General features: G+C 39.7%; 1 protein-coding gene and 1 long non-coding RNA gene across 2 annotated transcripts in view; one reads left to right on the forward strand and one right to left on the reverse strand.

Moving 5' to 3' along the window:
- LOC103386583 (uncharacterized) overlaps positions 1-14,665 on the reverse strand; it is a 106,918-nt gene that overhangs the window by 40,736 nt on the left and 51,517 nt on the right. The gene's annotated exons all lie outside the window — the stretch shown is intronic.
- The window catches only part of LOC103386584 (plexin-A2), a 50,142-nt gene that overhangs the window by 11,752 nt on the left and 23,725 nt on the right, over positions 1-14,665 (forward strand). The window contains 5 exon segments of the mRNA XM_025060019.1: positions 3,852-3,986; positions 9,729-9,829; positions 11,550-11,673; positions 12,891-13,044; positions 13,173-13,269. Coding sequence (XP_024915787.1) covers positions 3,852-3,986; positions 9,729-9,829; positions 11,550-11,673; positions 12,891-13,044; positions 13,173-13,269 — 611 coding nt within the window.

The following is a 14,665-nucleotide window of genomic DNA, read 5'->3' on the forward strand; positions in this document are numbered from 1 at the left end:
AATAAATGAATCAATAACTTTAATATTTTTATATTTTAAATATCTCCATGGATTTGTTACACAAAGAACTGTAGCATTTTAACAGTAATAACAGCATTTATATAAACTGTTGCTTTAAATTTGTATTACCTAGATTCTGAAAGGCTTTTCTAATAAACAAAAAAAGCAGATTTTTTTTATTGCTTTTTGTTTGTATGTTAGATCCCCGTGTGTGACTGTGTGTGTGTAAAAGTGTGTGTCCTAACAGCAGCCTCATTATAAAACCAATTAAAGCAGCCTCATTCTCATTATGGAGCTGCGGGGCTTAAGGAGAGATTGAGAACCTGTTGTTCTCCCTGGGGGAGACTCTGCCTGGTCAGCTGTGTTTTAAATGATAAAAAACCACCTCAATAAGCTCCAACCTATTACTATAGAGAGCAGGATGCTCCCCTGGCTGTGGGTCAGCCTCACATGAACCACTTTTGAATATGATCACTCTGGGAATTTTTTTTTATCACCTTCAGCTTCTTTTTTTTCTCTATTTCTGTAAAAAGGGCTGTGAGAAACAGACACAAGACAGTGGTGAAGAGCATGGGACTGTGAAAGAAACAATAAAAGGAAAGATGGTGAAAAAAAAGGAATTGATGTGAGAAAAAGTTTAAGACAAATCAGTCAGTTAGCAGCTATTAGCCAGGATTGTGAACAGCGAGACAAAGTGTTGTTGGGAAGGTGCAGCTGCCGGGAAGGCTGATGAGTGATTGATTGAGTTTCAGTTCTCCTGTAATCAGGTTCTATTGAACCACTGTCCCAACTGAGAGACACCACGTGTGGAGCCCAGCCCTTGGGCTGATTTCAAATCTTGTGCAGCCAAAGTTGATGTGGGTGGAGGCGGTGGTGAGGTCTAACCTTACCGTCCTCTCTGTCAGAGTGTAATCACGCCACACATACCAGACTCACTGCTCTAATGTCTCGTTAGGGTAAATTGGTGCTAATTATTATGACTGACAAATTAATACAGCTTGACTCTAATTGAATAATGTGGCTAATGATTCAATCTCCAAGGAATTGAACCAGGGTCTTCACACTGGCGTCTGCATTGCTAATTTTTCTTCATATCTGTGCTGTGTTATTTAGATTTCTTTCTACTCATATTCAAAGCGGTAATGAACAGCCATAGAAAATGGAATAATAGGAGCACAGATGAAGAACTATGTCAAACTGTGCTGATAAAATATGAAGTCTACAAATACACAGGTTTGCCTTTGTTGTTAGTAGAGATTAGATGAAAAACTTTCATTAAGTAAGAGGTGCAGCCGGCAGGTTGTTTTATTTTGGCCACAAAAGTGGATTTGTCAGCATGGTTCCCTCTTTAAAAGCGCCTCCGTTTTCCGCAGGGCTACATTTACACTTCTCTGAAATCAGTGAGGCACTAAGAGCAAAGACAGACCTGCTTATTTGCACACTGCAGCAGCACATCTTGTTTGTAGGCAGATGTGAGAAGAGCGTTTTGAAATTTAAAAAAACCTTCACCAGTGTGGCATCTGTTCTCCATGCTTGCATTTAATGAGCCCCAAAAGACTGCTGCCTGAAAGTCATTCCAAAGTCAAATTAAGGCTGAGCTCAGGAACTTGCAAACTGGGAACTCAATTGCGTCAAGTGTACAACCTCAGGGGTGGATTCAGGTTGAGTTGACGAGGCTGAACGAGCTGCAGCTTCATCAACTACTTGTCTTTTACTAGGAATTTACTACCTCACTTGTACAAATACCTGGAGTTTATGAAAACAATTTAAGAATAAGCAAGTATGCAAAACATTAGTACAAGTTATACTAGATATAATTTAATAAAAGTTATACAGACGTCACAAACACCAAATGACTTTCTTATTTCACCCTGAGGACCGTTACTGTGTCTCAAGTCAGCTGCAGCTGCCTCATTTGGAGAGTGAAGGTTTACTGCGTCACACTACAGTTGGTCAGCTGTCTAGACTATGCATGAGAAGTAAACAGCGCAACCTGGTCAAAAGAAGTAACCTCGAAGTATCAATGCAGAATCTGTAACTGTAGTAACAGTATAAATGCAAGTATATAATCAATAAGAAAAAATCACTCAGTCTCTAAAACATTTCAATTGAGTCAGAACTGATTTATCAAGGCAAAAGATGATCAAGTGAAATGGCAGGAAAGAAAGCTCAGCCTAGTCTTAAACATGTTTGTCAAACTCAAGGCCTGTGGGCTGAATCTGGGCCGCCCTATATTTTATGTTACCCACCAGAACTTAACACAGTATGCCTGTCTGATACTAACCACTGTCTTAAAAGATTAATTATAATTCTACAATAAATAATAATGGTTACCAGATTGGTTAAATGCATGGCAAATAATTCACAATTATAAAATCTGTAATTGCCTAATGAAGCATAGGTATGTTTACCATGAACTACATCTCCCATAATGCATGTCAATTCTGTTACATGCATCCTGGCGAATGGAAATGCAATTTCACAACAATTAATCCCAAAGGAAACATTGGGGACACATTTTCTAATTCAACCAATTTCATTCAGTTTGGTTAGCTGTTTATCTCTGCTCTTCCTCTGTGGGGGTTGGATGCTGATTGGATAAATGACACAACAACAGACACTTTTCAAGGATGCCTGGTTGATTGGAATCAATCAGCTGTGGGTCAGCAAGGAAGCTGGGCTTTGAGTTATGATTGGCTGATTTTTTAAAAGAGGCGGAATTACTGTTTAATATGAAGCACTTTGGAAAAAAAAGCACTGAAACATTGTTTTGTCAGTCATAGACATAACTATTTTGGTTTCAGTTTTGTATAAAGTTTTCTTGTTGTAATTGTTTATTTATTTATATTCTAGCGGAGGAATTTATTTTTTACCCCATTATTTCCTCTAAACTGGATTGTAAGTCACTAAATTATAATCCTTCATATTGTACCAGACCTAACACTAAAGATTGAAACATTATCTATGAGTAATCAGGTTTTTATCAAGCTTTTAATCAGATGAGAAATAACATACTGTTCTGACAAATTTAGATTCATATGCGATAATTTAAGACCTGATTAATCCCACACTGGGGAAATTCAAGACTCGAGTAGCTTCCTGAACAAAACGAGAACTTCTGCTTTTTATCCTGTGTTTCACCATTAGATGTGGACGTCTCAGTTGTTCACAGTCAGCTGTCTCCTGAACAGTTCCCCCAGACAAAGCAGCTCTTAGAATTCCAGGCATTAAAGGCTCTGGCAAGTGAATCCTGCTCAGCCCGGCATAAAGAAGAATTCATATAAAATGGTTTGAGAGGAGATACCTGTGTGCAGTAACATAACTAATAACATAACTAAACGCTCTAATATATACATAAGTATCAGGAGCAGACTGGATAATTGAATGGTGATATTTATGATTTGTATTATGTGCAGCTGTGGCTCCGTCATCAAGGACAGTGATGATGTGAATGGGAAATTCCCCATAGAGTGGGAAAAAAACAGATCAGTTTCACATCCAGTTTAACAGATGGATGTGTGCATATATATTATTGAACGGGAAGTCTTCTATCTGCCAGACACGCAGTAGGAAGATTCTCTGCTGATGAACTACTGTTCTAATTGATTACAAACGAGAGAGTGTTTGTTTACAGTGTTTAGGTCATAACGCATCAGTTTAGTACATTTTTCACCATAGAGTGGTGTAAAATGATGCTTTTCAGAACTAAAGTGCTTCGACTAATGTGACCATAAACATCCAAGATCTTCTTTGTCTGTTGGAATGAACAGGAATCCACCACAGAACATTCTGACTAAAAAACAATACACATACTGTATACACTAACACTGCCTTTGTCTGTGTCTCTAAAGATAAGGGTGGATGACCCTCTGGATGGAGGAGTGCTGTATGAGACACTGACGGTGATGAAGGACAGCAGCAGCATCCTCAGGGACATGGCCTTCTCCCTGGACAGGACGTCTCTGTACATCATGTCTGCCAATCAGGTGAGGAAACACCTTCATTAACAGCTGCTGTCAAGACACTGGAGTGAAGATGAAGGTAGCAGAGAGAGAGGGAGAGAGAGAGGGAGAGAGGCCATCTTTGGACCAAGTCTCAGGGGTTTGACGTCCTAAGAGAATAAGGGCCACACTTAAACGCCTTGAGTTATCTGAAGTATGGTATAAAGAGCCAAAAGCTTTACTTCACTGTGTGTTGAGTACAATATCTAACCATATATATAACCAGACTATAAGTCGCTCCGGAGTATAAGTCGCACCAGTGCCCTCTAGCGGCTGCTACTGTAAAAATAACAAACGTAACATTATATGTTTTTATATATAAGATTCGCAAACCCAGCCAAAGGATGAAACAAGGTGTGACTTATAGTCCGGAAAATACGGTAAATGTATTTGCTGTTCTTTAAGTTGTTGACTATAACAGGTATTCTGATATGATACATAGCAGGTAACGTTTTTACAAATATTACATACAGATAATAAAAATCACTGCTGCCATGTCACCAACCACACGTTAAATATAGGCCAGCTGATAGATTAGTTTAACTAACCAAAATGTCAAATAGTGTGGGTTTATAGGTTTCCAAGTCAGACCATATGACACTCACTGGAGAAAAAACATCTGTTTGTCGACTAAATACGTGATGATATGTAACTGCTAAACTGATTCCATTTGTTTGAAATCCAACCAGGTAATTACAACATATACCACACCAGACATTGCAGATCTCCATTATTCACACTGTATTCACAAGCAAGTGCTCAATAGGTATTGTTAAATATGCAGACAGCGTGTGCAGGGACACTGCTGCTCCTGCTGCTCTAATTACCAAGCCAAGCAAAACAACGTACAGTGCGTGCATCATTGGTATGGACTCCACACCCCTCTCATCTGCTCTTTACTCTGCCTGGCAGCATGAAGGCAGGCGGTTGTTAGTGTGGATGCTGTTGCTGTTGTTGTTATTAGACAATATTTTCTGCACCCATTGGCGATAAGAGAGGGAACAGTGGCGATTACTTTCAGCTACCACCAAGTGATTATTTTGGCCTGGCTGCAGTGCAGTGTGAAATTGGATTAGGTTTAACGCTGGACGAAACATTTCCTCCAAAAAGGAAGGGGAAAAGAAAAGGAAAGCCGGTGTTCTTTGTTGTGCTTTGACTCACGGAACAAACAAAGCCAAGAGTAAAGGAGACAGAGAGGCAAAAACTGCCGTGACAATTAACGCTCTCCGTTTCCTACATCTCTTCTAGGGGCATAGAATATGAATACATTGAAACAAAATGTAGGTTTCAGAGAATATTTGCCTTCTAGAAAGTCAGAGATATGGCAGCTAGAGTGTGTTGTCCAGTGCTTTTATTCCAGTTATTTTAAGCCCATGCATCCTTTAGTGTGATAGACTGGAAGAGACAAGGCATTACTTATTGATAAGCCCTGGTCCTTTAAGGAGAGAAACATGCTTCCTGAGGTTAGCCTACCCTCCTCACTAGACGACCCACGATGCAATTACAGATTTAAAAAAACAACAAACAAATAATAAACAACAACAACAAAAACAAACAAAGCATAGTTGGGCATTTTCTCATTTTTCAATATTGGAACAACTCGAGCTTTGTAGCCCCGAGGAGCTCGGGGCAGAAAAGAAACATCCTCACTCTGTCTTCCTCTTCATCTTTTGTTTAGCATTCCCTCCTGAATTCCCTCGCACCTTGGGTGAGGGATTCCTCAGGGACAGGGCTTTGCCCAGAGATTTCTCGCATTTGCAGTCGATGCCTGAGATGAGAGATTTTTTTTGGATCCCTGGAAACCAAAACAAGTTGGGAATGATGTGAAATGAGGAGCGGAGCGCAGACATATTTGGCTGAGATCAGCCGACCCTTGTGGAATAACAATGAGCTTCTCTGTCTCCTGCCGAGTGAAACACGCAGGGTTAGCATGATGATGAAGAGTGAGGAGGGAAGAGGAGGGAGCAGTGTGTTGGTGGAGAGTGTGTGTGTGTGTCCACACAAAACACCGTTTAGGAGCCATTACTGATATTAAAAAGAGAGGGGAAAAAAACATGTTCAAAGCATTTAGTCCATATTCTGTTCACGTGTTTTTAGTTTTTGGGAATGCCTGTGAATATATTTGTCTGGTGTCCAAACACACTACAACCTTAGTGTGTGTCATTTATGTCTATAAAATGACAGTACAGACTTTAATCTTTAAAATGTCTGCTCATTGCTGGACATTTTTGTCTTTGACGTATTTCTATTTTTCAATGAAATTAGCGCTGCTTTCGGCTTAGTTAATTAATGTTAATCTCATCATCTGTGTTTTTTCATCTGTTTTTTTTTTCATATCTTTAGCAACATTATCAGTTATTATACAAATCAAATCATCCTCAGGTTCAATTCCAATTCAGGGTTTGGTTTTGTTTTTAGGGCTAGTTCACTTTTCTCATGTTCCACCATGGATTTTAGTGAGTGGTTGTCTCTGTGTTTCATCAGATAAACGCTCATTCATTCATTCGTTATTCACTTATATGTAGCCGGTCATTCACACCTAAGGTCATTAGTGAGAACATAATTCTACATGTTTTCAGACTGTGGGAGGAAACTAGAGAAACTAGAGAAACTAGAGAACCTAGTTCAAAGCTTTTCCCTAGAGGGAAAAGCTTTGCCAACACAAGGAGAACATGAAGTAACAATGTTTTAAATCTGAATATTTCACAGTGTGTTGACGACAACACTGCATAAAATGCTGAGTGGTTTTCTTTATCCTGTTTGTTTGGATTGATTTTCCAGTGATTCAGTCATTGGTTTGATCAGCGAATGTACAAGAAAGTACAGAACAGTTGACAGAACACAGGTCTTTAGAAGCTACAAACCAACTGTCATGTGATGGTTGTGAACTTTAGGAAAATACTGTAGATGTTGTCAGATTAAATTTGTTAATCTAGACAGATTAAGCTTCAAATATGTTGATAAGATGATTTAGTAAAGCATTAGTAAGATAAACCATACCAGATGACTGTCTCTGAGGGATGGACATGGTCATCATCATTAACAATAAGGATCATATTTATCATCTTTTTTTTTTTTGCTTATGGGGAAAACTTTTTTTTTTCATTTGAATGTTCTGAATGATCAGTTTTTCTTGAACAAGTTATCAAAGACAAGACAAGCCAAACAAAGGCTTGATGAGGAAACTACGGCACCTGCTCATGAATGATTTATGAGGCATCTGCAGTACATTAAACAGGAAGAGACTACACAGGCTGGAGTCAGTGGTCCGACAATGGGAGAGGGACGTAAATGTGAAGAGACAGAGATAGTAAATGTGAAGTTTGGTCAGGATCCTGTTAGAGAATCACACAGATTATGAAGCACAGCAGGAGGGAGTGCACATGAGTCATGATTGACATCTGGACAAAAAGCCTTAGATTATCTGATTAGAATTCACTGGTGTATTTTCCTATACGGGTCGTCTGCACTGAGTACATCCACTCTGATTGGCTGAGAGATTCACATTTGATTATCTAGCCTGGTGGCTAAATGCACATGACCCAATGCTCCAACCCAGTAAAGGTCATGCTGCCGAACAGTCTCAGACCAACTGTGTTAGTTCACATGACCTCCAGTCGACAACAGTCATGGATTATTCCGACTGAGTCACAACGCCCTCAGCTCTGACGCCAACACTGTAAAATCATTTTGCTAATGGAATCGGCTCTCAACTTCCAGGGGAAAAAAAAGAGAGAAAGTTATTTTTCGAGTAAAGCAGCAAATAATCCAATTGGCCAACATGGACATGAGAGAGCACCGAGACACTGTAATCCATAATCCACTCTGTGGGAAATCTCATATTAGGGAATTGCAGGCATCATACGTCAAAACCCCAGAAAACAATTGAATATGAATGAATGAATGAATAAATATAATGACAGAGTGAAGGCGGGCTGCGCCACCTGGTTCTGAATTCAGGGGTGGTGCAGGCTGGAGCACAGCACCAGGAGCAGCAGCTGATGTTTTTTCACTCTATGAGTGAGTGAGTGTGTGTGCGCGTGTGTGTGCATCTTGTAAATTGCGTGATGCACTTAAAGCAACAAATGGAAATGTCCACAAACAACTAGTGTAGTTTCCATTCATAAAGGTTACAAAAAGGTTTTTACAAACAATACAATGAGCAAACATTATTGTATCTCTGTATCGCATTGTATTGTATCATAAATCTGTAGAAGAACAAAAGAATTTGTAGAACATCACCATGTTTTGCGGATGTTTTATTGGCTTTATCTTCAAATAGTTGTTTATTATGTCTTTTCCAAGATGATCAGTTAGCGCTCTCTGGCATTGCTGCTCCATGCTTATTATTGAGAACACGAGAGGCAAGGTTTCTTTTTTAGGTTTGGTTGTGAAATACTGTAATGCCATAGAATATCAAATAGAGAGATAGATGGATGGATGGATGGATGGATGGATGGATAGCACTTTATTAATCCCTCGGGAGTCCCCTTTCAGCAGCAGTACAGCACCAAAACAACAGTAAAAACACACTAATAGGTCAAATACAATAAAATACAATCATGAGCAGCACCTGAACAGTGGGTGTTAGTGGATTAGATTAGTAGTGTGTGGAAGAAGAAGAGAGATAGTGTTAGTAGTATTAGTAGATAAGTAGGTGATTATTGTTGCTGTGTATGGTGTTGTTGATGGCAATCTCAATTATTATTTATTATTATATTTCAGTTATACATTTGTTATATATATATCCACATACATATACAAATATATATATATATAAAACAATGCTATATATATATTATATACCTTGAACAGGTATATAATAATTTAAGTATATGATTTATGATATATATGATGATAATAATATTTTGAGAAAAGTTTCAATTTAGTAATGTATCACATTGTATCGTATCGTTAAATCATCTTTAGTTGATTCAAACCTATATTTTTTACTGATTTGTTTAGGTAAAGGAGTGAAAGCACCAACAAATGTGTTAAGAATATGAACAAAACAAACCAACCTCTCACGGTCACTTCCTTAAAACCTGCATAATAATAAATAATAATCACGGTCACTTCCTTAAAACCTGCATACATACACAGATTTATCACCTTTTTAAAGGAGATTAAAACATTGTCTTGAGGAGGATACGGAGGAACTCGTCCACACGTGTAAACAAACATCAGAGAAAATTAAGTCCGTACACATTTGGGAGTCTCGGGATTATGGTTGTTTGTTGTGTTTTGCCTCATATGTGGAAATATAGGCTTCATATTTGAGTGCTGTCTCGCAGCAGCCTAAAAAAGCATCTGCTTAACGTCTCTGAAACGAGCTTACCTTAATCCTTCTTTTATTTTAAAACTTACAAGAGGAAAAATCTCTGGCTAATGTTCATTCCAATACGTGCTGCTGGTTGAGTGAACAGAAATACACTCGCTGAATGACAAAGGAGGTTTTTTTTTTGGAGCTGCTGTCAGGGCTGTCTTAGGTAAACTTTGTGTTAAACGGCTCAACATCCAGACAGCTTCAGCTGATCTATGGATTTGGCTAGTCAATCAGGACTCATTATATATTTGTGAACTACATTTACATATCATTGTCATATTTAGGAATGTCTGTTTAACTTTCTTGATTATTCATCATGACTTAGGTCACGATCGTGATTAATCAATAGTATCTCTGTACTCTCTGTGACCTCAGGGCTTCATTTTCTCTGTCATCTCCAGGTGGCCCAGGTTCCTGTGGAGGCCTGTGAACAGTACACCACATGTGCCGAGTGTCTGAGCTCTGGAGACCCTCACTGTGGCTGGTGTGTCCTGCATAACATGTGAGTCTTCTCCCACACTTACGTCCACACACTCACACACAGAGACCTAAGTTCCAAACTTTCAAAAAGTTAATTTTTATACAACATATTCCCTGGAGTTTGCACATGTTAAAAAACTGAGGTCAAATAACAAAAACTGAGGTCATCAGAAAGAAAAAACCCCCAGGAGATTCTATTGTCTCTCGCGGGGTAAAACGGACAGGCATTAACGGAGGACGGGGGGATTAGTCGAGCAGACACAGCAGGTGTAAAAACTGGACCTCAGAATATCCAGACAACATTTTGGACCTGACAGAACCTGATGATCGCCTACATCTTAATTATCCAGCTGCAGGCTAGCTTCCATCTCACGTACCTCTGTATAGAACGAAGGGGATTCAGGAGATTAAAAAGCACTGTTTATTAACCAGCGTTCTGTGATTGAAGCCAGACACAGCTGGGAGACTTCCCACAGTTTCATCTTATGACGTGCATTTTCGCCAGAATTAGCTTGATGGCAATCAGTGTTCTTTAAATTGAGGCTGTGCCTGTGTTATCACTCTGGTTTAAATAAGAAAGTAAAAGAACAGAGAGTGTTTCATTCTAAACGACCCCATTAAAAAACGTATTTTCCTTCTTCCCTGAATGCTGACTCTGTCTGCAGGACACATTGATACTGTTTATTTTAATGAATGCATCACACTTATCAGTAAACAGGCTGCTGTTCCCTCAAGTAACCCCAAGTAAATCACCGTCTCTCACTCTTGCACAATGAGCCTCCTTTTCTTTTCCCCCTGACTATTAAATCCAGACTTTTCCACTCACTGTGTCATGTACAATGCTCTAAGGATCTTACTTTCCCACCCCCAGCAGGGATCTCCAAAGTACCTATCTGACAAAGACTGTACGCTGGGTGTAGCTGTGCATGTAAAATGCTCAAAGGCAAACGGCTCCATCAGACAAAGCACAGCCAATGAAAGAGCCTCAGATCAAAAGACCATTTTTCTCCCTTTTTTCAAAAACCACTGCAGCTGACGAACGGTCGGAAGGTGACAGTCTGTCCTCAACGAAGCCCCGGCTTCTACTGAAGGAGCCCAGCCAGCGCCCCCTGTAAAAGCAATTCAATTTGGACTTGATACTGAGCTGTAATTACAGCGGAGGCCTCCCAGCTCTTTGAGCTCCCTCAGGAGGCGCCGCCACCATAGCTTCCTCAGCATCTGTGTGCGTTACACATTAATAAGGAGGAGGCGATGTTAAGTCAGAATATTGTGTTTGCACCTGCAATTTAACTCTGTAGCTGCAGGGGGACCGAGTGAGCAAAAAGCTTCTATTCAGCCTTTTTCAAAGGAGCCCCAATAATTATAGCACTACAGTCGAACTCTTTGATCAAAACCTCCTTGGTGTAAAAATTGGACAAAGAAAGTTTTCCAATTCATTCCTACTTAACTTTTAGTGTACCTTCGCTTCTGTCCGACAGAATTGTAAAGGCCACTCCGTGCTGCTGACCCCGTCTTTTTTTAACTTTTTTTTTAGATCTGGGAGATGAAGGAAGAATATTCTTTTTACTCACTTTCTCAGCAGTGGCAAAAAGGAACAAAAAAAGCTCTGACACACAAAAAATCAAAACGCTGTTGATTTGACGTGAAAATGAACCAGACTGAAACCCACTATGCTTTTACTGTGAGATTTTTTAACCTTGAATAAACAGCGTCAGCCTCAAATGTTTGTTTCCACAACACAGGTGTTCACGCAGGGACCGGTGTCAGAGGGCAGAGGAGAGCTTCCGCTTCGCCACAGAAATCGACCGTTGCGTGAAAGTTATCGCTCACCCGAACAGCATCGCCGTTTCTGCACACAGTGTTCCAGTGAGTGTTCTGACTATTTTACCAGTCACTGCAGAGACAAATGTCTACTAAAAATATGGTGAGAGAAAAGAAAGTTTCTCTAAAGGTAACAGGGTTTTTTTTTATTTTATTTTGATGAAAGCCATTTTTGCACCAATTAGCTCTGTCTCTGTCTGCGTCTGCATTTACCAAAAGGTTATTAAAATTAATGGGGAGCACAGAGAAAAGAACAGTCCAGTAAAGAATGGTTCGGAGAACATTAGCGGCAAACAAGAGTCTGACATTTTGAGAAAAAGACATCATTTACGTTAAATGTTAAACATGACGCTTTCCTGGGAAAAGAAAGGAAACAGGCAGAACTCTTTGTATCTCAGTGCATGTAAATGATGTTTCCCACCAACACCACCGCAGATCATTAATGATCATCTCATTTCTTTCCTACAAATACAAAATGGTGAAAGAATGAAGATTACACGGAGTTGTCCGCAGCAGTCTAGGTGCTCATTATTTGTACATTTCACACTTCTGCCTTTGCAAGGACGTGTTAATTTGTGAAGTTTGGAGAACTTTATAAACGGATCCAGACTAGACTGTTTTTGCTTTTGTTCAAGTCAAAAAGTTGTAGATTCTGTTTCTCCCCGTGTGTATTTTTCTATGTACTTTAGTTGACTACGACAGTCCAAAAACAGGCAGAATGCGTATTTGGTTAATTGGACACTAATTAGCCGCAGGTGTGAATGTCAGTGTGAATGGCTTTTCTTTTTAGTCTTTGAGGAGACATTGTGTAGGTGTGTTTTTCGTTGTCTTTGTTGCAAATGTTAAAAATAAATTGCCACATTCTGACATTTTGGACGTTTTTAAAAAAAGAGAGAGAGAACTTGACTGATCCCACATTGGAGACATCGTTGCATTAACAGCAGATCTGCTGCAACAGGTAGGCACCAAGTACAGTATGTGCTTCCTCTGGGCTTCAAACCCAGGACCTCCTGTGTGTAAGGCAGACGTGTAAGCACTACTCTATGGAAACTCAAAACTTAAATAGGTTTCACCTCACATCCCTGAGGTTACTTCATTTGTAGTCAGTACAAATCAGTCAGAAGCTGTGATGGAGGTCTGGCTATGACTGATGTTGGTCAAACCACGTCCATGTGTCAATCACAGGGAGATTTGTTAATGAACACGTATTCACTCCATGAAGTGACAGTTATCGAAAATCCTCATTTTTCCTCATTTTTCAGCTTCTTCTGGAAGTGAACAATGTTCCGGACCTTTCCGCTGGAATCACCTGTTCGTTCGGACACCAGGCCCAAGTGGAGGGTCATGTCAACGGGAACAGGGTGATGTGTCTGTCCCCCACTGGGAGAGAAGTCCCTCAGATACCAGAGGGACAAGGTGAGCTCCAGATCCGTCTGTTGTTGTCCTTTTGTTCCAGGTCTCTACTCTTTTATATTTCTCTTCTCTTTTTTCTTCTCACATTTCCTCTCCTATTTCTTACTGCCTCGTTTCCTGTTTTGAATCAGACTGGGCCAGCGTAGAACTTCGTCTAAACTCCAAGGAGACGGGTCAGATGGTGGCCAACACAGAGGTGAAGTTCTACAACTGCAGCACACATCAGACGTGAGTCTCTTCTCTGCTCCTCCCCCTCCCTCCCCCTTCTCCTCAGCCTCAGATCTGTTCAATAGAAGCTGGAGCACAACTTAATTTAGGGCAATGATGTATTGATGCTCGCACCCTCCGCCGCAGATCAGGCAGTTAGATAAGCTGTGGCTTCAATTTATCTGTCAGGTTTCATCTAAATCAACATGATGCACTCGCCCAGCTCTGTTTGGTTCCAGTGTGTTTAAAATTGACAGTTTGTGAGTGTCCTTTCAGTGCAGTCAACTAACATTCTTCTCCCACACAAAGCACCAGCGCAGCCTTGAAGACCATTATTTTTAATTATAACAATTATCTGTTCACGTGGTGTGAAAAGGAAGAGGCCGCGCACCAGTGTGCCCAGCCATGGACTGACATTCTCATCTAATAGTTAGACTCATTGTTACTTCTTAAAACAGAAAACCATGTCAGGAGTTTCTTTTATGGGTGTTATTGAGATACCAAATTCTCTTTAAACTTTTCAATACGAATTTACAAATGTTTGAGAATGTTTCTAACAAGGTTCCAGCAAAAGTAAAAGTAAAAGTAATATAGAGAAGTCAACGTGCTATAAAAAGGTATAATTATATACAAATACCAGAAATAACCACAGTTCAACAACAGGTGATTCAAACACCAGTGCAGTAAAGTAAGTAAACAGAACTCATTAAAAACCAAACTGGTTTTTAATGAGTTATATTTTCGCTGGACAAATTCTCTAATTAGCACAACATAAATCTACAGCCTGTTCTGACTTGAAGTAAATAAAATACCCCATATTTGACATGTTGATATGTGGTCTGTCAGTAACAAGGCCGATCCTCTTACCCCAATGTCGTGGGTTGTCCTTGGGGTCAACAGACATGTTTGAGATGACTAGAAAGAAGTATTCATTTTATAAATACTACAATCACGGCAGTGGTATTTCAGTGAATTCTTTATGTTAATCTCCTCGTTCTGTGTTTATTGTCAACTACATACAGTACATACAGATTGAGATCTGTTCAAAAATGTAGTAGGTTGTACAGCCTAAATACTTCAGAGACAACATGAAGACAATCAATTTTTTTTCCATTTCTCACTTGAAAATCCACACCTGTCATATCTCCATTTCCCACCAATGGGGCCGCCCCACACTTTGAGAACCACTGGATTAGACACATACTGTACGTCTCTTCCTGTTCATATGTAGTGATTTAAACACCATGACCTCAACACCAAACCCCACCATTGACAGCAGTTCATAACTAACTGGGTGACCATGTCTCAGTGATAAGAAGAAAAACTATTTGAAAATGTTCTTCTTCACATCAGCTGGTTTGTGGAGTGTAAACCAGCATTATTTGTGGTTATGTGGACATAAAATATAGAAAAACAC

This window comes from Cynoglossus semilaevis, chromosome 11, assembly GCF_000523025.1.
Source record: "Cynoglossus semilaevis isolate Cse_v1.0 chromosome 11, Cse_v1.0, whole genome shotgun sequence".
Taxonomy (NCBI): Eukaryota; Metazoa; Chordata; class Actinopteri; order Pleuronectiformes; family Cynoglossidae; genus Cynoglossus; species Cynoglossus semilaevis.